The sequence below is a fragment of the Polyergus mexicanus genome, unplaced genomic scaffold, assembly GCF_030449975.1.
Source record: "Polyergus mexicanus isolate NDT 795.1 unplaced genomic scaffold, iyPolMexi1.0 SCAF_12, whole genome shotgun sequence".
Classification (NCBI taxonomy): Eukaryota; Metazoa; Arthropoda; class Insecta; order Hymenoptera; family Formicidae; genus Polyergus; species Polyergus mexicanus.
The window spans coordinates 6676663-6702668 of NW_027223332.1; the positions used below are offsets into that span (position 1 = coordinate 6676663).

Here is a 26006-nt window from a genome sequence, read left to right on the forward strand (position 1 = left end):
CAATTTTAAATATATTTTATAAAATGTCCTATTTTTATACAGCATATAAAACAATACTCTGTATTTATTTTATATTCACACATTAGCTCTATATGACTGTACCACCATCTTTCGTTATATGCATATAACTTTACAATATTCGGCGGATTTTACATTAATACTATGACAACGCGCTGTCCTTTGTCTGCTTCATCCCTTGCTTGCCGTTGATTGTTGCGGCGGCACTCTGATTAAACTGGTCGGATGTCGTATGTTTCGAGCTGTGTTTCTGCGTGATATCTAACTTCGTTATATCAGCGCTTATAACTCTATCGAAAACCCTGTCCGTGGTAGGTTCCACGATATTACTCAATTCAGGGACTGTCGCTTGTTTGGGACTCTGTTCTTTTGTTTCCGTCGTACTGGCACCACTCATCGCTCGGGCAGGTTTTGATGGACCCTTTAAATGTATAATGTGATTATTCAGGGAATCGGTATTGCTCTGCTTACTTCCTATATGATTGTGAACTGTCGCGTGATTTGCAAAAACGGACTCGGTCTTTCCTATAAACTGTCCGTTTGACGGCTCGGCGGTATTGAAGGGTCTGTCCTTCACGTTACTGCTCCAAAAAGAATCATCGAAAACGTCGGTATCGCGCTGATCCGGTGGTAGACGACTAATACGAGTTCTCACGATTGAAAGATGCCTCTGCACATAATCCTGATGTGGTGCTAGAGCGGCTGCGTGTTCCAGACACTGCGCTGCTATACCCAATTTACCCCGTTCCACCATCACGACACATAAATTATGCAATCCTTGAATATTGGTAGGATCCAGTTGCAGTATTCTGCGATAACACTGAAATTCAATAAAGTAAATTAATGGAATTGTAGATATAAATAATTGTCTCTATTGTTATTTGCGTGTATAATATATAAGATCTTTGCATGTTGTGTAAACCTCAATAAAAAATTAAAAAGTTGCGCGTAACATCTTACATTTTCCGCAGCATCTAAATCCTTTATATTATTGATATAAATGTCTCCCAAAAGGATTAGGCCTTTTATATGATCCGGATGAAATCTGACCAATTGATTCAGAAACGGTGCCGCTTCGAGTGGACGCTGTTCATCTGCCAATAGTAATGCGAGATTGAACAACGCAGAACGGAAGTCTTCCTTCAATGCAACGGCATTGCGGAACCAACGCTCCGCGCTAGCACTGTCGTGATCATCCATGGCCAACATCCCCAAATTGAAATGTACACGCTCGTTATTGGAATCCTATAATTAGGTAATAGATGATAATTTTGTTAATAATATAATTATAGTTTTATGATTTGAAAAAAGTAGAACACTTAACCATACCTTCCGTAAAAGCTTTAGAAGTCTCTCTCTAGCTACTTTACGTAATTCTGCTCGTCCCAACTCTTGAAGTAATATAGCAGAGTTCAGTAACGCTTGTTCATGCTCTGGATCAAACTCTAAAGCTTTATCCAAGTATGCCAAAGCTTGGGATGCTTTTCCTTGTTCCAAAAATACAACACCAAGCTGTAGAAATGTCAATCGTATATATATATTTAATTTTTTAATAATGTCCAGTCTTGTTTTAGCATTTAAAAAAAATATATTTATGTATATTTCTTTTGTGACAATTCAATACCTACATTATAATAGATATCAGGATTATTACTGTCATAAAATAGTGCTCGCTCATAAACTTCTTGAGCTTCCTTTGTACGATTAAGTTTAATTAAAACATCGCCGCGATTAATATATGCTTGAGTATAATCCGCACGCATACTGATCGCCTGTCTGTACAATAAATCAGCCTCTTCTAATCTAGTTGCATTCTTAGCTATTAAGTTGGCTAAATTAACGAATACATTTAAATGATTTGGTGCTATACGCGCTTGGTAAGATTCTCCCGGTTTCGCTTTTGGTAATAATGACTTGGCCTACAAAAAACAAAAAAATATATATATGAAAATACAAGTTAAATCGATAAAGTTAGATAAGTTTGCATAAATTCAATGATGTTAATTACTTTTAAATACGCATCTTCAGCTTCCTTGAACATTTTCAGATGATTATATGTTCGTCCGACATTAATGTGTGCTCCGATATCATCACCCTGAACTTGTACAGCCATATTAAAAAAATTTAATGCTTCTTTAAAACGACCTTGGCTTTCCAATGCGTGACCTACGTTATTAAATAATTTGGCATTTCTTTCGTTCACTTTCAAGCCGGACATGAATATCGAATATTCATCTAACCAATCATAATTTCTAATAAATGTTTTCGTCGTATGCGCTGCCAGAAGCGTTATAAGTAAAAATAGCACCAGTTTCTTGCATCTAAAAAAGATGATATATATATATATATATATATTTACATAGTTAAATATATTCTCTATGATCCATGAAAGAGCGTAATCTATACAAATTGAATTACAGTTCACAGACAAATCAACTTACTTCTTGTCTGCTAAAATGCTCCATCCATATCCAATAAGCATGCAAAACCCCATGGATGGTGCATACAACACTCTTTCAGCAATTACAAATCCGACCGGGAAGAAAAGATTCGACGCAGGTAAAAAAGGGAGTATCATCATAGCTAAACTCTGCAGGCATTATTTTGGAAACACAACATGTTCATTAAATATTAGTATTGTTAATTATAAAGGATCCACATACATATACAAAATTTCTAGAGCATGCATGATATCACATATTTTTCTTATTTCAACACGCACCATATTATTCAATTATTTAATTCTCTCTTATATCTATTTGCATAATAATCATCTTTACTAACCATAATGAGAATAACCGACGTTTGTCTGCTACGTGTTACAACAGCTGTCACAAGCAATCCTAGTACAGTTCCATGAGTACCTAAAGTTGCGAGATTACGAACATCGGTAAAGCTTTCTACTAATGGTATCGTTCCCATTGTCCAATCACAGCATAAATCACTAGGAAGAAATAGCAGTCTTAAATTCACTGCAGCAAGATAATTATATGTAAGCTGTCTTGTTGGTGTCGCAGCAACTGATGCGGGATTGTCGAATCTAAAAGATAAATACATATTAAGTAAAAAATAAAATTAATTACGATTATATGCATACACACAGCATACCTGGTAAATACAGGTAACTTTGAGCCCATTATATGTAACCGTAGGATAAGCAGGCTAAATGTAACAAGTGTAAGGGCGGTCAAACGCTTTGTACCCTCGCCTGACCATGCAGGTGAAATTTTATTACCACCAAAAGCTGACTTTAGTGCTAAGAAAATATCCCTTGCTCTAACCTAAGTAAAATTACGAATATTATTAGTATAATTTTGCCATACTTGATATAATAAATGTGTGGCATTAAAGAGATTTTTTACCTTTTGTACAACAAAAATTTCATACAATACACAAACTGCTGTGGCTGTAATTCCCTGTTCCTTGCACAACATTGCAGTAAATACAAAAAACATAGATAACATCAAGGATTTCCATCCTGTAAAATGCCGATATATATGTATGATATAATGTTCCACAATGTAAATTATCTACATGAGTCAAGTCATTACCTGTAGATCTTTTGCTTTTACAACATTTAGTGTATGTAATTAAAGCTGCCAGATAAAATAAGGAGGACAAAGTTTCTGCCCTACCAACTACGCCTGTGACCTAGGAATATAATTACAGCCATATTTTTATCAATGACATTATTTTAATAATAATAATTCAAATAATAAATCTTTCTATTTTTGGCATTACATACTGCTTCTGTGTGTATAGGATGTACAGCAAAAAATAAAGATGATACAAAACTTGCTGCATCTGGTAGAAACATCAAACAGGTCCTGTAAACAATTTTTGCATATATTCTTTCTTGCCTTTAACGCAAACTTTACATAAGATTATTCTATAAATTAGAGTAGTAATTTTCTATAATTCCACATTAGAGAAACATTGCAAGAAAGAGACATAAACCATAAAAAGCGACATCCACGAACCTGAAATATAATAGACATACTCCAACATGTAGAATAACATTTAGCAGGTGATATCCCATAGGATCTAGTTGATGAATCAGGTAATTCCATCGAAATGTGAGAACGCAAAGTGGTCTATAAGATTTGTGCGATTGTTCCTATTGAAAAAAGATATAATTGATGAAAATAATAATTAATCACCTGTGCAGCAAATGCATAATTATTATTATTAATAGATAAACATAAAACATATGTGTAAGGAAAATAGCATATTTTTTTATACTTTTTAAATAATATATCTTATATTTTTAAGATTTTTGTTCAAAATGATTATGCAATCTTAATTAAGTTTATATCTTTATTATATAAAAAAAAAAAAAAAAAAAAAAAAATGCTAGAGATAATTAAGTAGTAATACATTGATAAGATAAGATTATAGATTGCATATTTTCATGGGTACCTTTTCCAATTCTTATTAAATTGGATAAATATTGCTACTTATCATATATAAGAAAAAGAGAGAGAGAGAGAGAGAGAGAGAGAGAGAGAAAATGCAATAAAAATGAACAGATTTAAAAACTTTGAATTGATACAGGCATGTGTTGTTCTACATAAGACAGGTTTGCAGTTTATTCTATTTTACTTTATTAAAATCAATTATGAAAATAATAATTATTGATATTATACCAAAATACAGAAAAATATAATGTACTCCAATTTTTGCATTTTCATCATACAACAATAAAAAATTATCTATGAAGAAATTTGACTTTCTAGAAATTTTATCAATTTCGATTCTTCTGAAATCAATAAAATTTTGGCGATATCATTTATAAACGCTTTAAAGATGCGGAACATCTAACGTTAAAAATAATTTCAGGGATCATATATATATTTTCGCATATCGATAGCATGGAAATCCGGAATTTAGCTATGCTGTACCGGCTTTTGATTCATGTCAGACAGAACGCACGCGAGGGGACGGAAGATTCAGAGAAAGGAGGATCGGATCGGGATAAAATGGACAGGACGCTCGCGGATCAATACGCAGGGGGCCATCTATAGGGATAGTGAAGGGAGAGGGGAGGATCTCGAACGCGCGTCCTTCAAGGGCCGGACGATGCCTCCTCTTCTCACTCTCTCTCTCTCTGCTTTTCTCTCTTTCTCTCGCACCTTGTGCATCGGGGTACCCCAGAAGTCGTTGTAGAAGACATTCTTGAGGGGCGTGTGGGGCCTGAGGTCGCGGTTGTCCTTGATCGCCGAGATATCATCGAAGACGAAACCGCATCCAAGACTGTTGAGATACACGGCGAGCGCGGTTACAGCCACGATCGCCGCGAGTGCTCCCCGCGCAGGCACTCCCATCACAAATAACACATCGATCGGCCGATTGCCTTTCGTTTCTTTCGCGCGATCTCCGCGAGTCACTCCGGGAACGGAAGGAAGAACGTAGTTCTCCTCTTTCGTTCTCTTTACCTGCCTTCGTTCTTCCTCTTTTGCTTTTGAGAAATCGATCTTCCTGACTCTTAATTAGCTAAGAACTCTCCACGAGAGACGCACGAATGTCATTTCCACGCACGTCGATCGCGTAATCGCGTTCGCTTTTAGGCACATCACAACTGATCCCGTTGCGCCGCGACTATGAACCATCGCGAGTGCCGGCGAGCCGAAGCGTAGCCGCGTTGCGGCGTCGCCGTCATAGTCGTCGTCAGCGACCTAGGGAGAGGCTTCTTCGTAGCTTCTCACTGACTCGTTCGTTACTGCCTCGTCTTTCTAAAGCGCGTCGTCCCACCGGTCTCACCACGATCGAAGATCGCAGCCAGTGGGAGATGAGGAAACGCGGCGCAAACGGGTACGAGCGTACGCATGTACCGCGCACATCACCGTGATCGAGCTGTCAAACGATGGACCGCGTTGCGCACAATCGTCGACGTCGCTGTCATCGGCGCCGTCGCGCGATTCTACGAGATGCGATGCAATGCGGGAACTTCAATACTAATAATAAAGATATTGTTATCAATTTTTTCATAATTTTTGTCTAAGATATTAAGACTGATAATTTCAAGAAATCTAGATAAATAAAGAGAAGTAAGCACTTAAGGACGCGCGATAAGAGATAAAAGAAATTGCAGTTTCTTGAAATATAAAATTTTTTTCGTAACATTGTAATTACTCTCTTAGATGTGTTAATATTAGTTTATATATGATTTGCTTATGTATTTATATTATTATAAATCAGAATTATATATAACGTCAAAATTTTATCCGTGGCGCATTCAAAGCGAGTGCAAATATTTAAAATGCAGGTGGAGCTGACGATCGTTGTTAGACATTGGGTGCGTTCAGAAGACACAACCGTTGAGTAGCAATCGAACGTGATTGGTTCTTGCTTCTAGAACCAACAAATCAACGTCGAGTGTTGACAAGACGATGCTCAACAGTTGTGTTTCCTGAATGCGCCCATTGCTTTGCTAATTATCAACATTTATTTCTCGTGCTAACGCGATACGGGATACGTCTTTGGCTTCCATTATATTCGTAAAATTTTCTGAAAAGATAAACGCACTCTCGTGCAAGGTAAACGAGTGCATTTAGCAAGTGAATGCGCTTTCGAGTGTAATTTTACGCCTTTTGCATTTCGTACCATTTGTTGAGTTTCAGCATAAATAAATTATTATATCGGAGCGAAATTCATGATCTTTGGCGTGTGGTGTGTTGCTCCAAAGTAGTAAGAGTGTAAGTAAGCAAATTTTTTTTTTTTTTTTTTTTTTTTGGTGCAGAAATTGCTGTCGATACGTTCGGCGATCGTCCAAATTTCTCGATCTTTGAAGTATTCGGAATATTTCCTTCGATACTAATCGTTTTGTGTATCAGTTATAAGTTAATTAAATATTTCAATATATTTTATGAGCACAATATTTTACTGGTGTATCATGTGCGTGCAACCAGTTTTTATTTTTGAATATATTGTAGAATATAGAATGCATTTTTTAACCTAAAATAAACGTGTTGATTTATTGGTAACAGGTGATTTGAGCATTTACTATGCCACGCAGAAAACAGCAAAGACATCGCCCTATAGGGGAAGATACTAGAATAGCAGTGAATTTAACTGTAAAAAAATTATTGGAAACTCCAGATCAAAAGGAGCTAGAGTTTCCATCTTCGTACACAGCGGAAGAGAGAGCTTACATCCATGTACTAGCTAAACAACTTGGTCTAAAATCAAAAAGCCGAGGGTATGATTAAGTGTGATGAACTTTATGTTTATTGAACGCAGCAATTACATTTCTCCGCTTAATCTTTTCTTTAACAAATTTATTTTTATTGTGTCTTTTATTTTGCAGGAAAGGTATGAATCGATTCTTGACAGTATATAAGAGAGAAGGATCAACAATAGTTCAAGCTGATGCTGTGATAAAATTACGAAAACCATCGAAGCAGAGCATATATAATTTGATGCAAACCTTTCCATTAAATCACAAAGAATGTCAAGACTTGCTGCCTCCAATCGAGAGGGAGCGTCCTCTCAATAACGATGGTATGCAAAAGATTAATTTATATATATTTATTTAGGTATATTAGTTATTTATATATGAATTTATTTATGCTTATTTATAGTTGAAAATGATATAGAATATATTTAACACATGTTAATATAATTATTAATTCATATAAAAACTTAGTTCATGATTATTTTTTGATGGAATATTTTTATTGTGGTAGTAAATACAAACACTAAGACAATGGGAAGGCTGAATAATAGTATACCACAAGTACCTCAATTAAAAACTAATTTTGAAGTGCTACATTTTCGCAAGTCTTTACCAATTTTTAATGCGAGAGAAGAAATTATTAATGCATTGAACAATCATCAAGTTGTTATAATCGCGGGTGAAACGGGATGCGGCAAAACTACACAGGTGCCGCAATACATCTTGGAACACTATCAGCAAAAGCATCAGGCTTGTAGAATCATTTGCACACAACCCAGGCGCTTATCGGCTGTATCCGTGGCCGAAAGAGTGGCGTTCGAAAGGGACGAAAAAATTGGCCAAACATTCGGATATCAAATAAGATTGGAAAGTAGAGTAGCTCCGAAAACTCTCTTGACATATTGTACAAATGGAGTACTACTTAGAACTTTAATGGGCGGAGATTCTGCCCTAACTACGCTCACGCATATCATCGTCGATGAAGTTCACGAACGGGACAGATTTTGCGACTTTCTTCTGATAGCCTTAAAGGACGCGTTAGTTAAATATCGTTCCTTGAAATTGATACTTATGAGTGCTACAATGGACACCAGTATCTTCGCAAAATATTTTAATAAATGTACTGTCACCAACGTTCCGGGCCGATTCTACGACGTGGATGTGTATTTTCTGGAGGATATCTTGAAAATGACTGGTTACATGACAAAGGAAATGCTCATGAAGAAAAAGGAATTTTTGAAATGTAAAGATAAGCAGAAAACTTTGGAATCTTGGAAGCAATATAAGCCCCAACATTCTAATAAAAATACCAAGAGTGAAAAGAATTTGCTACCCGCTCCGATTTTAGCTCAACAGAGTGACCCTATACCAGAGAAAGTTAAGTTAGAACCTTGGCTGATAGAAGAAATGGACAAGAGTATTCTCGATGCTTGGGTAAACGGGAGAGAAGACAACTTTGCACAGCTCCTGCATTTTATACTTTCAGAAAATGTCTCTGTGGATTATCAGCATTCCGAAACTTCTGTAACACCGTTGATGGCAGCTGCTGTTAGAGGCTGCATAAACACAACTGAGCAACTTTTAAATCTAGGAGCGAATCTTAATTTGAGAGCCATTAACGGTTGTACCGCGTTAGACTGGGCAAAGAGCAGGAATCATACCGAATGTGCTGAATTAATCGAAGCTTACATGAAAACTTATGATTGTGCGGTATCGAATAATGAACTAGCACACGTTGCGGAGACAACTTCGCTCTCTGAAGAAGATAAATTATTGCTCGATATATACCATACATTTAACGACGATAATATAGATTACAATTTACTGTTAGAATTAATCTTTTACATTCATATAAAAATGCCTCATGGCTCTATTTTAATATTTTTACCGGGATATGATGATATAGTGACGATGAGAGAAAAAATAAATGCGGAAGAAAAAAAAATGAATCAAAATTTACGCTACATTTTATATGTACTTCATTCGAATATGCAGACTTGTGATCAGAAGAAAGTATTTAAACCCAGTCCTCAGGGTACACGAAAAATTATCCTTTCTACAAATATATCGGAAACTAGCATCACAATCGATGATGTCGTGTATGTCATTGATTCGGGGAAGGTTAAGGAGAAGTCTTTTGACGCTATATCGGGCGTTTGTACGCTGACTTCCAACTGGATATCTCAAGCTTGTGCAAAACAGCGGAAAGGTAGAGCAGGCAGATGTAGAAGAGGAATTTGCTATCGTCTGTTTTCTTCGGTCCGATATAATAATATGCAGCTTCACCAAACACCTGAAATTCTGCGATTACCGTTGCAAGAACTGTGTTTATTCACTAAACATTTAACGCCGGGAAATACACCTATAGCTGAATTCTTGGATAAAGCTTTGGAGCCACCATCTAATATAGTGACCAGAAATGCAGTTCAATTATTAAAGACAATTGATGCACTAGATCCATGGGAAGATCTTACTGAATTAGGGAGTCATTTATTAGATTTGCCGATTGAACCGAGACTCGGGAAAATGTTGCTATACGCCGTCGTTCTAAAATGTTTGGATCCCATTTTAACAATCGTTTGCAGTTTAGCATACAAGTGAGTGTACATTTAAATACATAATGTATATGAATTTAAATTTTGTATATCTGTTCATTATTATATTGTAAAACAATTGATTGCAGAGATCCTTTCATACTACCGTCGCAACCATCGCAAAAGAGAGCTTTAACTGCAGCACGAAAAAAATTTGCGACTGGAACGTACTCGGATCATATGGTAGTATTGCGAGCATTCCAGGGTTGGCAGAACGCTAGAGCGGCCGGCAAGGAACGTGCGTTTTGCGAGAAAAATTTTATTTCTGCTCCTGTCATGGAGATGGTGGTCGGAATGCGTACGCAACTACTTGGCCAATTGCGCGCATCTGGATTCGTTAGAGCTAGGAGTCCTGGAGATATTCGGGATTTAAATTCTAATTCAGAGAATTGGGCTGTTGTGAAAGCAGCCCTGACTGCGGGCTTATATCCCAATTTAATTCGAGCTGATCGAGAGCATATGCAGTTACGAACGCAGTATGTATTTTGTTTAACAAGCTATCATAATTTGTAGACAGTTTGTAACGTTGCTGTATGCGCTTATATTTTGTTACAGAAAAGAAGTTAAAGTGTTCTTCCATCCGTCGTCGACCTTGAGAGATTATCCCAAATCTCCGAGGATGACGTCCGTAGAAACACATGCAGCTAATGTACAAACTTTACCATGCGATTGGCTAGTTTATGAGGAGATGAGCCGTACAGGACGTTTCTGTCATGTGAAAGTCGTTACACTCGTTAATCCATTAACTGTAGCATTATTTAGTGGACCAGCTAGATTACCAATGAATATAATTTGTGAAACTGAAGGTAAGCGGCGCATCTCTCTTTTTTATATACAATACATTATTATAATGTGATATATATTTGAACAAAAATATTAATAGCTGTTCCGGAAAGCGAATCGGATTCAGAGGTTGATGAATCTCATGAAGGGACTATTTTTAAACTCGATGATTGGGTGGTATTTAAGCTTGATCCCGAAACGGCCCAATTGTTTTTATATTTGCGGCAGAAATGGAACGCTTTATTCCTCAGGCGTATGAAAGCACCGAGCAAAGCTATGTCGGCGTTAGATGAAAAAGTTATAAACACTTTGGTGACAGTAATTACGAATGAGGAGCAAGCGTGTGGGCTCCAACAGCCCGCTGGTATTGGCCAACGGCCACGTCCATTAATCGTCGATTATTACCCTGCGAACGTTAGAAGAGACGATTATCCAGAAGTAAGTCTATAATATTTGTTTAATATTGCAAATGCATGATATAGATTGGTCAAATAAATTTTAACATGATTTCTGCATTTTTTATAGAGATATTTCTAAAGTAAGAAGGGGAAAAATATATAAAAGTCTGTTGTTGTGTACAATCTACAATTTGTGCATTTTTTGGTCGCTAATTTTAGTAAATAGAAATTGCTGTATCTAATGTACTGTTCTATTGTATATTTCTAGAATGAGTCTTTTTATTGATAATGGATATTTATAAAAGATATATAGTGTGCTGATTGTATATCTATCTATGGATATTTATTGAATATATGTGAATGCTTTTCACATATAAATATCGCATTCTAATTTACAGTATTGATGAAGACAGTTAGAGTAATAAGTTATTTGAATAATACTTATATAATACTTGTGATCCCTCCTTTCCCTCCACTTTAATTAAAGTAGTAACATTTATTTGTCTTACTACGGAATTGTAGTGCTTATACTTCTAAGATAGAATATCTCCCGTATTTCCTGAAGAATATAGGTAAAAGATAGATTGATACGATACTAGTCGTTATCAAGGTCGATATAATATTTTTCCGCGGTAGGTCCGTCCTTTCGAAGTTACGACGGAAATTACTATTCAACGATTGTACGTTTCGAACTAGTCGAGAATTTGCTTCAATTGGATCTCCAATTCAGAAGTATGTAAATAGGCCTTAAACTTTATGTATCTTATATAAAAATATGTGATATATTGTGTAGGCACTAAACTCTAGCTTAATACGTTTTGTAATACATATAATGTATGTCGCATTACTCTCTCAATAGTCAGCATAAATTATCATTAACTATTAAATAGGAGCTGTATATGACGCATAATTCATCATTACATTGTGTACTATTTAAAATAATTTTCAATGCAATATTTCATATAGCAGTTCTGATTATTATTTAAAGAACAAAGAATGAATAAGAATGATACCTTGATATTTTATAATTATATTACAAGTACATATTTATGTACACTTACTATATTGACAGCTACTGAATATTTTATATATTCATTAATATATTATTATATAATATATATAATAATAATATATTCATTGATTAATGATTCTTTAATATAGGTTTTTAATATAAGTATATCTTGGAAAAAGAAGTGCAAAGTATAATATCAACGACATTTTATTTTATTTTATTTTCATGCTTTATTGCTTTTAACTTTTAACAATGTTATAATTTTTAGTGATTATTAAGTAAACAGAAATGTTAAAGCTAGACACAGCATCACAGCGAGCTTTAAATGATTGTAATTCTGGGGTCAATATTATATATGTGATAAAAATTTCATATTCAATAAAAACTAGTGAAATAAAAAAATATATATTAATGTAATTCTCTTGTTTCATTTTCAAGAGATCTTTGCCGTAATCGACTCGGCGATTGAACTTTGACCTCTTGTGTGTCATACGCAATATATATTATATGACTTGTAGAATTACTCGCGCGTCTTAAGATAAAAGGAACTTCACGTATTCTATTGTAAGTATTTGGAAAAGAATAGCTGTGCGTCGAGTTATTTTGAAATTTCCACGATATCGATCGTCGTCGACATTACAAATATAAATATAGTTTATTTTAATTAAAGTGAAGTATATTTTTAAAAAGTTCAAGATATTTTTACATTTTTATTTATTTGTATTAAAACCGTGTAATAATGATAATAATTTTATTTCGATTATAATAATGGAAGATTACATCGAAAAATAGCGAGCATATTGTTACATAATGTACGATGTACGTGTTTCGCTAGATTGCACTGTCATTCGTATAATCTTGTTGTTTATTTCAATACAGATTGCCAGTCAAAAATCATTCGTACATATATATATGTTCATTGTTCATTCATGTATATGGATCTGTTCTTTATAGCTGAACTGGCTGCACTAGTTCAGAGTGTCTCTTTTTCTTTCCACATTGGCAAGAGAAAGATAAGCTCTGAATTAGTTTAGCTATAAAGAACAGACCCTATGACTACTAATGAAAACGTAAGATACGACCATATGATCTAACATCTAACGCGATCACGTGTGCCGACACGTGGTGTCGACGAATTAGGTTATGTTATATTAAAACGTAAGTAAAGACCGACAGTCATTTAGTCTGTCATTATTTTAAAACACTTTGTTAAGATTTTTGACAGCTCGTTATATTATGTATCATATGAAATGTTTGCAGGTCGCTACTTAGGCATAGCATGTTTTCTACGTGGAATTAAAGTGTTGTTTTGTGAGAGATGTTATCCATCCCTCGGAATTTCTATCGCCTGTCAACGGTGGGTCGAATTTTGGAGCGATCCAATAGATTTACCTATAGGCCAAATTTTTTGGTGTTTCTACGTTGTGAATCAGGTGAGATTGTGGTGACTTTACTGATGATATTGATTTGTTTTCCTCGTGATATTGAGTAATTGTATATTTCTGTTTTAGAAAATGCAGTTATCACTATTGGTGATGTATCAAAAGAAGTGAGACTAGCGAACAATCCAGAGTATGTTCCAAGAAAGTATCGTAAGTGTTGCATATTTTGTTATTTATTACACATATATTATATAATATGATATGTACAAGAGAATTAAATAAATTGATAAGTCATTAAGCAGTATAGTATATGATGCATGTTTTCCTTTATTTTTGAATAGTGTTAAATATGCAATCTCAAGAAACACTGAGACATCTAAAATGGATGCTTCAGAAAGATATTTTACATCAAGATATGTTTTTGATGGGCGGACCTGGTGCGCGTAGACGAGAGCTCGCGCTAGCCTTCCTGGAGTTAACCGATCGTGAATTGGAATTCATCGCACTTACCCGTGATACCACAGAAGCAGATTTAAAGCAGAGAAGAGAGATCAAAAGCGGCACTGCATATTATCATGATCAGAGTGCCGTAAGAGCCGCGACCAATGGACGAGTTCTCATACTCGAAGGTGTGGAAAAGGCGGAGCGAAACGTGTTACCTGTGCTAAATAATTTATTAGAAAATCGTGAAATGCATTTAGAAGATGGTAGATTTCTTATCCCGGCATCTCGATACGACAAATTACTAAAGGTATTTGCCCATCTATATGATTCTACATAGAAAAAAATTTATTATCTTAGATAGAATTTCTCTTTAAACCATCTAATTTATATAAGTAATAAATTTGTGGAAAATTTATTTGCAGATGCACACTCAAACAGAATTAGACGCGTGGCGTCTCGTACGAGTCAGCGAAAATTTCATAGTAATAGCACTCGGTCTACCGTCACCACGATACCCTGGTCATTCGTTAGATCCTCCTCTCAGATCTAGATTTCAGGCTCGTCACATTCCACCGCCGACATTTGAGGTAAGTATGTATACTTAAGTACGTGATTTTTAAAAGTTGGATCAGCCAAAGAGCTCAATTAACTGAATAGATTCCGTGTTCTACGTGAAGTATTAAAATGTTAAATGTCATGCACGGAAATTGGTATTACCTTTCCAAGATATATTGCATAAACATACGAAATTGAATCAACGTTTAGAAAAGTCATTAAACAAGCTTCTAATTATGTAGTAATATGGTTTCATTAAACTTTGTCATAGCAATTTGCGAACGTACGTATCGTATGATTACTGTCGCATTAAAATAGCTTTCTCGACGGTGGTGATTAAAGACACGAGTTCAATCTATTCGTTGTTCTCAGTCATATTCGACTATCAGAGATATAATTGCTAATGAGATAAAAATATGAGGTAATAACGATTTGATGCCTCAGCGGTGATTTTAAGAGAATGTCGTATGTTTCGCTGGCGTGGCCCCAAAGGAGAGACGGTGCGATACAATTTCCGAGAAACTTTTGCCTGATTTATGGGGCCGGAGTAGCGTACCATTAGGCATGGGGTGCGGAGGTCGCGCGTATTCCCTCCCCTTGCGGTCCGCATCCATCCCTTCCTTCCGATTTGCTTCTCTCGTTCGCATATAAACGCGGGCTCGTGGCTGCGCCATGGTCACAGGCATCGCGCGGCTCGGATCGCGTGTCTCACAAACAATCGAAACCTTACCCTGTCCTATACGAGTCGATACGTTGGGGAATCAAACGAATTTACGTCTCAGATTAGAAAGAAACGCGAAGCCATCGGGGTTCTTCGAATCCCAACGTTCCAGTTTGACAGCGCAGCAACGTTAGCCGCGCGACTGTTAGCATAATAATATTTTCGCCTTTTTCTAAAATGTTTCTAAAATTTCGTGAGAAACGGTGATGTGACAATATCATTCGCGGAATACGTATGTTCGTTAATTATTATTGAAAGATATTGAAGAAATATCTGCTGTACCAAGCAGTTTAATTTTTCTTTTTATTATTATATTCTGAACAACACATTAAAATTAAATATAACGTGTTGAAGACGTACTGGATTAAAAATAATAATATTATGTTAATATAATATTATTATAAAAATAATAATATTATTTCTCTATATCTATTATATATATATAGAATTAAGTAAAATATCGATTTTTTTTAAATAATTGATCGACGACGCTAAACTTTCTTAAAAATTATTGCTGCTACGGAATAATTATTAATATTTTTACGCGTATCAAATCGCGTTATGCCGGCTATATGGGCGTCGTCGGAGAGGCCTCTATTCGTGCGAACTGTCTGGGTGGATGGTATGCGACACGCTGTCTTGTCACCTGACGATCCTGTCATTAATCCGCGGCTACATCGACGTCCGCGGATATTCGGGGAGAAGAATTTTTCCGCGAAACACGAACAAACCGAAACCAGATTAGATCGCTTGAACAGCTGCTTAATGAATTTGCACGTCGTAGTGGAGAAGAATTTTTCAAACAACAAGATGCCGCCGAGAATTGTGCGTAGGCAATCGGCTCCACCTTGCGCGAGAATGTGCAGCGAAAAGACCGGAGGCCTCCTGGAAATTTACGTGAATGACATTGAAAAGTTGAACGAAGATTGTCAAACGTTGGAGAAAGAGGAAGCGACATTTCGCTCAATGAACGAAGCCGCCTTTAATCATAGCAGCAACGTCGGGCAGTCGATGTGTTTGCAGCGAGACACGTTTTCCACTATGACGGAATGCAAACAAGCCGATAGATTATCGGATGCGCATTGGAATCCATTGTCTGAGCGAGTGCTACAATGGTTGGATCTCTCCGGAAGAGCTCAAGATTACGAGTTGATGGAATCGGAAGAGCGTTCGAAGAAAGTGGAAGAACGATGGAGCGCCGTCCGGAGGAGGAAACATTTCTCGCAGACGCGCGAGGATTCGATCTTTGCAGGGAGAGAGCGTATAGTTGTGCAGAATTACAAGCTGCAGAAGAATTGTAAGTTAGAATGTATTACAAAGGCAACCGAGGCGAAACTCACGCGAAAACGATTATCTAAGATAAAGGACGCGACGGGAGACAAAATTCGGAAGGGGGAGAGCACCCAGTCAAAGGATCTAATCTCGGACGTAGAGGAGGATGATTTGAAAAACGAAGATGAATCTCGGAACGATCTAGCGGCCGCATGGTCTCCGCCTGGTCGTCTGCAGCTGCACATTGTAATGCCGAGTTTTAATTCCTTTGAGAAACGCGCGTCCTCGTTGGAATCTCTGGCCTGCAATTGAATGATAGACCGACTAAACGCGCATTCCTCTATTTTCGTGTTTCATTGTTCCAGCTGCAATTGATATTCTTTGTGTATCATCATTTTATCAATACCGTATTGTGAGTTTTTATCTCCGATAGAAAAGAAACGAAGAGAACCTTTATATTTGCAATCAATGATACTTAATAAACAGTTTATTTTCCAAAGTGATAAATGAAGTGCAATTGATATGACTCTTGCCAAAGACATTTTGTGCATTATATTACTTTTATCAATGCACAAAACATCCTGTACATATTTTCGATGAAAGAGAAGTATAAGGTATTTATTTAAAATTTTAAAAAATTATATATCTGCAAAATATTTTACGTATTTCTTATCACACACACACACACACACACACACACACACACGCGCACAAATTTATAGATATTATTCTCATTGAATCATTTTAAGTTTACAAAAAAAATTTTTTAATATTATAATCAACATTTTTAAATTATCCTATAAAATGCAAGTTTTTATTATAAAAAGCTTTTATAAATAATTTTGCTTGTACAGCTTCTTCATTATTTATAATTAATACAAAATTTATACAAGGCATTATTTTAGTTCGATATAAACGTACTTTACATCTCGACATTCTGATAGATAGCATTTTCATGGAGAATTAATCCAAAGCCGTGTTGCAACCTCGTTATTGCGCACCGAGAGAATTGAAGTCAACGCGGAGACATCGCCTTGTTTTATCGCCGGTCGGAGAAACTGAATTGAACTCAGTTAATAATAAAACTCGTGGAAAAGATCACTTAAAACTTTAAAATAATTACACAGCATGGAGTATTTAAATCGTTTCTCGTGGAACGAATATTATCCGTCACGAAATGTACAATACATAGTGTACATATCGTTAGAGTCCGTAGAAACTGCTGTCACGTGCAGAACCAACTAAGAAACACATATACTATGTATTAAAGAATTTATGAAAAATAAATTTAGAATAAATTGCACGTAATAATATTACATTTGTGTAATATTATACGGATTGGATCAGAATTATTTTTGCGTTTTATATGGATTGTATATAGCATTATATGCTCGTGACTGAGCTTATGTGGGCCATCTTTGCGAAATTACTGCCAGTCACCATAATGAAAAATGAAAATAACAGAGCGCCAAAGTCACGTTTATAGAAACCGCACAAGACAGCTAATATGCCCGGCGCCTATATTTGCAGAGTAATAAAACTTGGCAGATATATAAATAAAGGTGTGCAGACATCTATTTTCTACATACATGATACCATCGTTTAATAATCAATCATCGCGAAAGTTGGCTTTAATTAAAATAGAAGCTTGACTTTATAGCTGATGGATGTGCCTGGGAAAAATATTGTGTGTTATAATTTAAGTTTGCCATGATTCATTCGCTCTGTTATTATTATGGTTAGTAAAAATGTAAATGTCTGAGCAATGCTTATGATGTATTAAAATTTATTTTATTCTCTAAATGCATACATATACCGAAGTTTTATATTATTACATGCTTTTAAGCTACAAAGATAGAAATGTCATTGTTAAAATGGGCGAGAGTCTTCTGTTCGAAATAATTCAAGTGTCATATTTGATTTCCAACGCGAAAGTGCATTGAACTACCGGAAATTGCTAGGAACAAGGAATCGCGTGTTTGCGGAACAGCTGATTAATATTTCGACAGCTGGTGACGCATCTTTGAAGAAAGATGATGGATTTTTCCTGGCGAGTTCGCGTTTTATAACAAATTCGTATTTAATCGCGAGATAATGTCGGCTCGGTCGTTGATCTTATCTATCCGAAATCGGCGCAGTCTGTATTCGATATAACGTATAACGGCGAATAATCGGAATAGGACGAAACTCCGACATGGATAATAATCGAAGAAGTGTCGAGAGAATTACGAGAAGCTTCGGCGCGAAATTGATTTTTCGTTTCTTCTATTTTCGCGACGAGTTCCGGGGATGGACTAGTCACGAAAACCACATTTCCGCCAACGCCGCAATTACACAGTCGATCGAGGGCCCGAGATTATAATCCGGTCCGATTGAAAGTTTTCGATGGAAATTCCGAGTGGGTGGGCGCGACGATATCTCTCGCGCGGCTTCCGTGCCGAGTAGTAGTTATTCATCTGGGCGCGCAATGTTGGAAGGCTCTCGGCGTTAATCACTCTCCTCGGAAGGAGGACTGTTTCGTGTATCGAGTCGTACATTCCTCACGTGCGGACGGTTCCGCCGCTTTTCCGCATGCCGATTATGCGAGCTATGCCATCGGAGAAGGCGGAAGTAATGGTAAGATAACTCCCGCCACGGGCTTACCAAATTCGAGCGATTCAACGTATGCTGTGCGGATAGAGACCCGCGTTAAATAACGTTAAATATATTACAATCTTACAACACAGTCGTAAACTTCTACGTGAGTTTGAAACTTTCGTTCTGCCACGATGTTTCGAGTGCGGAATTTAAGCGTTAGTTGCCTGAATGTAATATTATTAAGCATAAATTGGACGCTTATTTAATGGCTGTAACGCAATTGCTAAAAATTCAATTGTTCTTTCTCTTGATTGGTATCGTTAAATGCAAAAAAAAAAATCTTTATAAAATCATAGCATACTCTAAAATAATTAATACTTTTATTCTCTACAAGAAATGAAACCAATCTAACAAAAGGCAAGGGCAAACACATAATTTATTAAGTTTTAACATTTGTTCATATGCGAAATATCGAGTATACTATATTGAGATTTGATTTTTAAGGAACAATTCGAGATCTTGAGAAATTTAGCGCCTAACGTCGACTCTGGAAAATTATCGCAATTGTTATCGTGCGCTCACGCATTAGTTACTCAAGAAGCGATCACTATAGGCTTGCCAGATTTTCCTTTAGACAATTTGTCATCGGCTGCTTTAATTCTGGTAAATTTTCAGCTTTTGGATCGATATATTATACGTGACACGTTTTGTTGGTCTTGGGGTTAATTTTGCGTGTTTGCATAGGACAAAAGCCCCGACTTGTCGATGTACGACGTCTTCTATAGGTTTTATCCGTATAAACTTTTTTTGAGTAAAGAAGGTCAGAATGCCGTCGAGGATATTCTTAGAACCTTTAACATTTTGAGTGATTCCAAAAAGAAGCGTACTGTTAATAGTCAAATTAATGCTACAAAGACAGCTGATGGTCTTTTGGAGATCAACATAAAGCGCAATAATGGGCAAGCAAATTTTCACGTAAGCTATAAATAATTATTTGTTTGTAATACGCTTATATTCGTTACATTACTAATTTCTGTTGCTGAAATATCCGAATTTATTTTGCGAATAGGTTTCTTGCGGCACGAACCAATCTAGTAGCGTAAATAATGATCTGTATGTAGAGACTAATTATCAGAATAATTTGTTGGCGAGCATGTTGGAGTCTCACTTGACGTCCGATTTCTGCTTGATCGGACCGAAGGGCTGCGGCAAGTCCACTACCATTCGACGGCTCGCTGATTTATTAGGATATCAAGTGGAGCCAATAGTCCTCTATCAGGCAAGTCTCGAGCATTTTCTTACAAACACGAGATTACATCGCAACATTAGTTTGCGATTATGTGTTTTCTCGTGAAAAATGACGATTTTCGTTCGATTTGTAAAAATTTAGCTCGCGCGTACGACAGTTATTGCGGCAATTCGTTCGTAATGAAACGGTTGAAATATTTAGGATATGACGTCTAGAGATCTTATACAACAACGGACCACATCCCTTAACGGCGACACAGTCTGGAGAGATTCACCGCTGGTCGACGCGGCTCTCAATGGCAAATTAGCCGTGCTGGATGGTATTAATAGGATTCATTCTAGTACTTTAGCTATACTGCACAGGTAATCGGCATTTTCGGCATTCCGTTGGCATTAGCGATTGGCGAGGTAATAAAATGAAATTTGCGCCGCATTTGCTCGCAGATTAGTCCACGATCGGGAGTTGCAGCTGCACGATGGTAAGCGACTCGTACGAGCCGATCGTTACGACGAGATAAAGAGAGAATACAATAGATCCGACGAGGAGATGCGCGATCGTGGTGTTTTGCGAATTCATCCCGCTTTCAGACTGATAGCCTTGGCTGAGCCGCCGATTGTCAACAGTTCATCCGGGCAATGGTTGAATTCCGAGCTGTTGAACTTGTTTCTCTTCCATGAGATGAAGCCGTTCGATAAGCATGAGGAGATTCATATTATCCAGTCGAAGGTGATCATGAAGAGAAATGTCGATGCGTGAGAACTCAGCCTCCGGTAAATTCTCACCGAGTAATTTGTTTTGCAGTTTGGAGAGCCTAGCCGAGCGTTGTTGAATATCGTAGAATTGGCGCACGTCTTGCGCTCGTCCGAGGATCCGACTCTACAGTCTCTCGCCGGTTCGCTGAGTACTCGGCAGCTTTTGCGAATCGCCGAGCGAATGCACAGATTTCGGTGCAACGATGCCTACAACATGGTACAACGCGCGTGTCTAGCGCGCTTCTTGCCGGCAATCGCGAAACAGGCCCTCGAGGACTGTTGTCGTCGACTGAACATCGTTCTTCCAAAATCTACCGCGGAGGATTCGAAGGTTGTGTGCACGATCACGAAGGATATCGTGAGGATCGGCGACACCGTCGTAGATCGATATCGCACCGCGTTTCTGAGCAAAGTACCCGATATCGTGTTTTACGACGTGCCGGAGCATGTCGCGCTCTTGGAGCTGTTACTACAAGACTTCAGCCTGGGGCAGAATCTTCTGCTGGTCGGTAATCAGGGTGTCGGCAAGAATAAGATCATGGATCGATTGTTGCAGTTGCTAAATCGGCCACGCGAATACATACAGTTGCACCGGGACACGACCGTGCAAACTTTGACCCTGCAACCGATGGTCAGAGATGGCAAAGTTGTTTATGAAGACTCGCCGCTTGTGCAAGCAGTTAAACTAGGCCACGTTCTTGTCATCGACGAGGCGGACAAAGCACCCACGCATGTGACGTGTATATTGAAAGTGTGTACTTGACAACACATATGTAAAGTTACAACAACAATATACGCTTCATGAATTTTCAGACGATTCTGTTTCATTTTCAGACCTTAGTGGAATCGGGCGAAATGATTTTGTCCGATGGTAGGCGAATCGTTCCTCGTACCAGTGACAACGGACGCGATTCAAACAGTATTCCTATGCATCCGGACTTTAGAATGATAGTGTTGGCAAACAGACCGGGCTTCCCGTTCTTGGGTAACGATTTCTTCGGTGCTCTGGGTGATCTATTCAGCACGCATTCAGTTGATAATCCGAGTATACAAAGCGAGATTCAGCTCTTGAGACAATACGGCCCACATATAGACGAACAGACGATACATAAATTAGTGAAGGCTTTCGGCGAGCTGAGAAGTATGGCCGATCAAGGTCTAGTGTCGTATCCTTATTCGACTCGAGAAGTGGTTAATATAATTAAACATTTAGAGGTGAGTTAAAAATTTTTCGGGGGTATATATATTGCATCGATGTAATTTCCACAATAATGTTGTAGAAATTTCCGAACGAATCGTTAGCTACTGTAGTGCGCAACGTCTTTGACTTTGATCGATATAGTCAAGAAGTATATGATAGTTTGGTAACTGTGCTTCATAAACATGGGATTCCCGTTGGAACGAGTCCAACCAATGTTTCCTTAGCTAAAGAGTAAGATAATCTGTACATATTGATATTTTGAAGTTTAAAAAACATATATATTAATTAAATACACAAGAATTATTAATTGATTTGAACAATTTTGTAATTTGTTTTTTTATTTTATGATATAGAGCGCGAACTTATTGTACGAATTTATACAGATAATAAATGAGAATGCGAGAAAAATATAAGAAAAAATGAAAAGAATATAAAAGATATATGAAATGTCGATTTTTTTCAAACAATGTTCCTCCCTCTTTTCCGTTGTAGAATATCTTTACCTGAGATGAAGGTCTGTGGTAGTTGGAACATTTCGAACGCATTTCAAAATATATCTGCTCAGGAAAGATATGTTAAGTTAAAGTCGCCGACATTTCCGGCGCAAAACGACCGGACTCTAGATAGAGTTGAAGCCAGATCGGCTTGGTTCACGGAATTACAAACTTACTGGACAATACCCATTAGCGAGAATAGTACAGTGACCGCTTTAGCGGTTGCGAACGGAAGTAAAGGGGATGGTACGGACGACAGAATACACGTTCTCACGACGAATCCTTTGAGTATATTTAGCATGTCGCCGGAATCGGAACAAATTCGCGAGACATCGTTACAAGACTTGATAAGCCCCGCTAGAGGCAATATGCCATTTTATAATGTCGCGGTTGATAATCTTGGGGATGTTATAGTACATGAAGAAACCGTAAGTAATATCTGTTAACAAATATCTGTTACATAGGATTTTTTCATCAACTTTTCATTTCTCATTCTTTTGTGTGATTATTTTTAGAGTAATTCCATGCTCATGGTAAATATAAACGAGGGTTCCGTACGAGAATTACAGATTTCATCTTTTTTGGATGTTGCCAGCGATAGATTATCAAATGCTTTCAGAAGTAAAACTCCTCAGTGGAAAATGAAGGCAGATTTACTGTTGTCGCATAATCTGATTGTCTTACATACGCAAAACCACAACAAAATCGAAGCTGTCAATTTACAAAATATGTGCGCTTACTCGATGAATTTACCGTGTAACATCGAATCGGTTTTACTCGCATCCGATAGAAAATGGTTAATTCAGGATACGTCGAAGAATAAATACGTTCTCATGAAATCTACGGATTCGGATCCATGCCCTAATATCTTGCATGAATTGGACGAGTCTAATAGCACCGATCTTAAAACCGGTAGCATTTTGAATTGCGGTAGAAGCGGTCTGCACAAAACAGAACTGAGCAAAGCTCTTCAACAGAAGATAGATTCTCCGAATCGATTATTAGTGACCGATAATACATACGCCGGCATTGTGATAGGTTTCCCGGATTTGGACAGTTCCAACGATCTGCATTTTTGGCCGAGAAAGGAAAGAACGCGTAGCTTTATAACGCCTATCATTACGCAGAACGGACAAGTGATCAGAACGATTTCGCCCAGTCAAGTATCCGATGAAGTTTATCCGAAGGATAGAAAACATGCAGGAATCTCCGCTTATTTAGAGATAGTCGATACGATAAATCACAAACTACGATATTTACCTATTCCGAAGTAAGTAAATTTGCGATAAACACGATAAATATGTGCTAACAAAAATGCAAGTTTTCGCAAAGCTTATACCTATCAACTTTCACATTTCACGTTTTACGTTGAAAAAAAATAATGTATAAATATAATATAGAATATATATCTTCCCCCTTGTGCTATTTTTATATATATCTGTTTCCGATCGAACGCGACTGAGAAAAGCATTAAATCTTTTACTAGACCGGTTAATGTCTCGCCATTGACACAATGGCTATATACGAAGGACCTTCCGCTTTATGCGTCACTTACATCGAACGAAGGTCTCGTCACAATAGACGCCGGTGGCTGCATACGTTTATGGGAGACATCAATCATGAATATAGAAAAGTCATTGGGCGCTTGGCGTAAAATGGTAGGCACCGACGAGGAGAAGGTGCAGATTACCAAAGAAAGATATTCGGGACAGGATGTCACCGGCCCGAAGCACGGCAAGGTCGATAAAAATAATGAACCACACGTAGGTGGCAATACTTGGGCCGGGGGAACCGGAGGTGTGAATACAAATATCTAAATAAAATAATAAATAAGATAAAGTTTGAAGAGAGATTACATCTGTATTAAACGTCATTTCAACGTGCAATTGTTACAAAATAAAATTTGGAATGTATATTTAGGTCGAGATACGGCGGGTTTAGGCGGAAAGGGAGGACCGTATCGACTAGATGCTGGACACACGGTGCATCAACTCAGTGACGAAGAGAAGAACGCGGTGCCGGAACATGTAAAGAAGGCTGCTCGCGAGATGGGCCTTCGCGCATTTAAGCAGCGGCTGAAAGATATAAAAATGAGCGAATACGACCATAAGTTGTATAGTCAGTTCAGCGACGCTGTTCATAATCAAGTGCAGGCCTTGAGAGTCGTATTAGGTGAGCGTTGCAAGTCCGCATCCGCGAACTTTTAAGGACATCATTGTTCTTTATTGTACGCGTTCTTTATTTTATATAGGTACGCTGCAGACCAAGAGCAACGAGCGACAATGGTGCAGGCATCAGACGTCGGGCGAACTGGATGATACGAAATTAATCGAGGGATTAACGGGCGAGAAAACAATTTATCGGCGTAGAGCGGAGAAAGAGCCGGAGATTGGCACTCCTCAATTGAAACCGAAACGATTGAAACTTGTCGCGGATGTGTCCGGTAGCATGTACAGGTTCAATAGTTATGACGGCCGATTGGATCGCGAATTAGAGGCCTGCGTCATGATGATGGAGGCTTTCAGCGGCTACGAGGGAAAGTTTCAATACGACATTGTCGGTCATTCCGGTGACGATTATCGTATTGCTTTTGTCGATCGTACGCAACCACCAACGGACAATAAACGAAGATTGGAAGTGATTAAGGTAAGATTTATTTATGTCGTTTTCTTTTATAAAATTACTTGTGCAATTTAATTATAATTTAAGTTTTAATTAATCTCTTTAGGCGATGCACGCTCACTCGCAATTTTGCATGTCTGGGGATAATACCTTGGAAGCGACGCAACACGCAATTGCGAGTTTGGCGAAAGAAGATTCCGACGAGTCTATTGTAGTTGTTCTTTCGGATGCGAATCTCGAACGTTATGGCATTTGTCCTGAACGATTCGCGAAAGTATTGATGTCTAATGTGGACGTGAATTCCTACGCTATTTTCATCGGATCATTGGGCGATCAAGCAAACAGGTGATTTTACAATTTTCATTATTTATCCCTTTTTATATTCTTAGTAAAATCAATACTCTAATTCAGATATTTATGCTACTTTTAGATTGATGAAAAAGATGCCTTCTGGTCGCGCATTTGTGTGTATGGACCTTAAAAATATACCACGAATTTTACAGCAGATATTTGCCGCTTCGGTTTTAAGTACGCGGTCGACTTAACGCGGATTATAACTAATCGGAATAATTTTATAAAAATATAAGGCGTTTTTATTTATATAATTACCAACATAGGATTAATTATTAATTTTTTGGGGATATATGTTTTTATATACATAGCACACACAATCACATTTATATAATTATTATAAATTTATGTAAATAAAAAATTTCCAATTTTGAATATATTTACAAATCTCACAAGAGCACAGCTTC

At 37.4% G+C, this 26006-nt stretch overlaps 4 protein-coding genes across 8 annotated transcripts; 3 read left to right on the forward strand and 1 right to left on the reverse strand.

Annotated features, from left to right (window-relative positions):
• Positions 1–5857, reverse strand: LOC138938017 (protein O-mannosyl-transferase Tmtc3). Its single transcript, XM_070304704.1, has 13 exons — positions 5151–5857; positions 3999–4135; positions 3764–3845; positions 3570–3669; positions 3381–3496; positions 3127–3299; positions 2803–3058; positions 2460–2608; positions 2027–2339; positions 1647–1937; positions 1348–1530; positions 979–1263; positions 1–838 (listed from the first exon to the last, which is right to left on the reverse strand). The coding sequence occupies exons 1-13, from the start codon at positions 5340–5342 to the stop codon at positions 161–163; spliced, it is 2955 nt and encodes a 984-aa protein (XP_070160805.1). The 5' UTR covers positions 5343–5857; the 3' UTR covers positions 1–160.
• Positions 5858–6404: 547 nt separating this feature from the next.
• LOC138938451 (3'-5' RNA helicase YTHDC2) lies at positions 6405–12376 on the forward strand. Of its 4 annotated transcripts, none has more exons than XM_070305417.1 (8): positions 6406–6713; positions 7005–7216; positions 7325–7518; positions 7704–9789; positions 9876–10262; positions 10342–10592; positions 10670–11007; positions 11095–12376. In XM_070305417.1, the coding sequence occupies exons 2-8, from the start codon at positions 7023–7025 to the stop codon at positions 11104–11106; spliced, it is 3462 nt and encodes a 1153-aa protein (XP_070161518.1). In that variant the 5' UTR covers positions 6406–6713; positions 7005–7022; the 3' UTR covers positions 11107–12376. The 4 variants fall into 4 exon arrangements, with proteins under 4 accessions (XP_070161521.1, XP_070161518.1, XP_070161519.1 ...); XM_070305418.1 differs by having other exon boundaries at positions 6406–6554; XM_070305419.1 differs by lacking the exon at positions 6406–6713 and adding an exon at positions 6780–6912.
• A 144-nt stretch (positions 12377–12520) lies between these two features.
• Positions 12521–25919, forward strand: C12.2 (von Willebrand factor A domain-containing protein c12.2). 2 transcript variants are annotated; one of them, XM_070305416.1, is made up of 20 exons: positions 12521–12543; positions 13240–13412; positions 13491–13571; positions 13703–14112; positions 14228–14392; positions 19435–19593; positions 19675–19905; positions 20000–20209; positions 20381–20541; positions 20623–20905; positions 20981–21682; positions 21766–22146; positions 22212–22363; positions 22625–23054; positions 23142–23896; positions 24113–24423; positions 24547–24798; positions 24878–25272; positions 25355–25593; positions 25679–25919. In XM_070305416.1, exons 2-20 carry the CDS (start codon positions 13298–13300, stop codon positions 25791–25793), a joined length of 5547 nt encoding a protein of 1848 aa, XP_070161517.1. In that variant the 5' UTR covers positions 12521–12543; positions 13240–13297; the 3' UTR covers positions 25794–25919. The 2 variants fall into 2 exon arrangements, with proteins under 2 accessions (XP_070161517.1, XP_070161516.1); XM_070305415.1 differs by lacking the exon at positions 12521–12543 and adding an exon at positions 12773–13137.
• Positions 14411–18058, forward strand: LOC138938452 (uncharacterized). Its single transcript, XM_070305422.1, has 3 exons — positions 14411–15313; positions 15528–16967; positions 17298–18058. Exon 2 carries the CDS (start codon positions 15643–15645, stop codon positions 16663–16665), a length of 1023 nt encoding a protein of 340 aa, XP_070161523.1. The 5' UTR covers positions 14411–15313; positions 15528–15642; the 3' UTR covers positions 16666–16967; positions 17298–18058.
• Positions 25920–26006: the final 87 nt, after the last annotated feature.

Bases quoted from the DNA above. Each gene is read 5' to 3' on its own strand.
- LOC138938452 (XM_070305422.1), top strand. From the start codon at position 15,643: ATGCCGGCTATATGGGCGTCGTCGGAGAGGCCTCTATTCGTGCGAACT.
- C12.2 (XM_070305416.1), top strand. From the start codon at position 13,298: ATGTTATCCATCCCTCGGAATTTCTATCGCCTGTCAACGGTGGGTCGA. The intron at 19,906-19,999 runs GTAAGCTATAAA...TTTTGCGAATAG, and splicing joins ATGGGCAAGCAAATTTTCAC to GTTTCTTGCGGCACGAACCA. The intron at 22,147-22,211 runs GTGAGTTAAAAA...ATAATGTTGTAG, and splicing joins ATATAATTAAACATTTAGAG to AAATTTCCGAACGAATCGTT.
- LOC138938017 (XM_070304704.1), bottom strand. From the start codon at position 5,342: ATGGGAGTGCCTGCGCGGGGAGCACTCGCGGCGATCGTGGCTGTAACC. The intron at 3,846-3,998 runs GTTCGTGGATGT...AATTGTTTACAG, and splicing joins GTATGTCTATTATATTTCAG to GACCTGTTTGATGTTTCTAC. The intron at 3,300-3,380 runs GTAAAAAATCTC...AATTTTACTTAG, and splicing joins AAATTTTTGTTGTACAAAAG to GTTAGAGCAAGGGATATTTT.
- LOC138938451 (XM_070305420.1), top strand. From the start codon at position 7,023: ATGCCACGCAGAAAACAGCAAAGACATCGCCCTATAGGGGAAGATACT. The intron at 9,790-9,875 runs GTGAGTGTACAT...AATTGATTGCAG, and splicing joins GTTTGCAGTTTAGCATACAA to AGATCCTTTCATACTACCGT. The intron at 10,593-10,669 runs GTAAGCGGCGCA...AAATATTAATAG, and splicing joins TATAATTTGTGAAACTGAAG to CTGTTCCGGAAAGCGAATCG.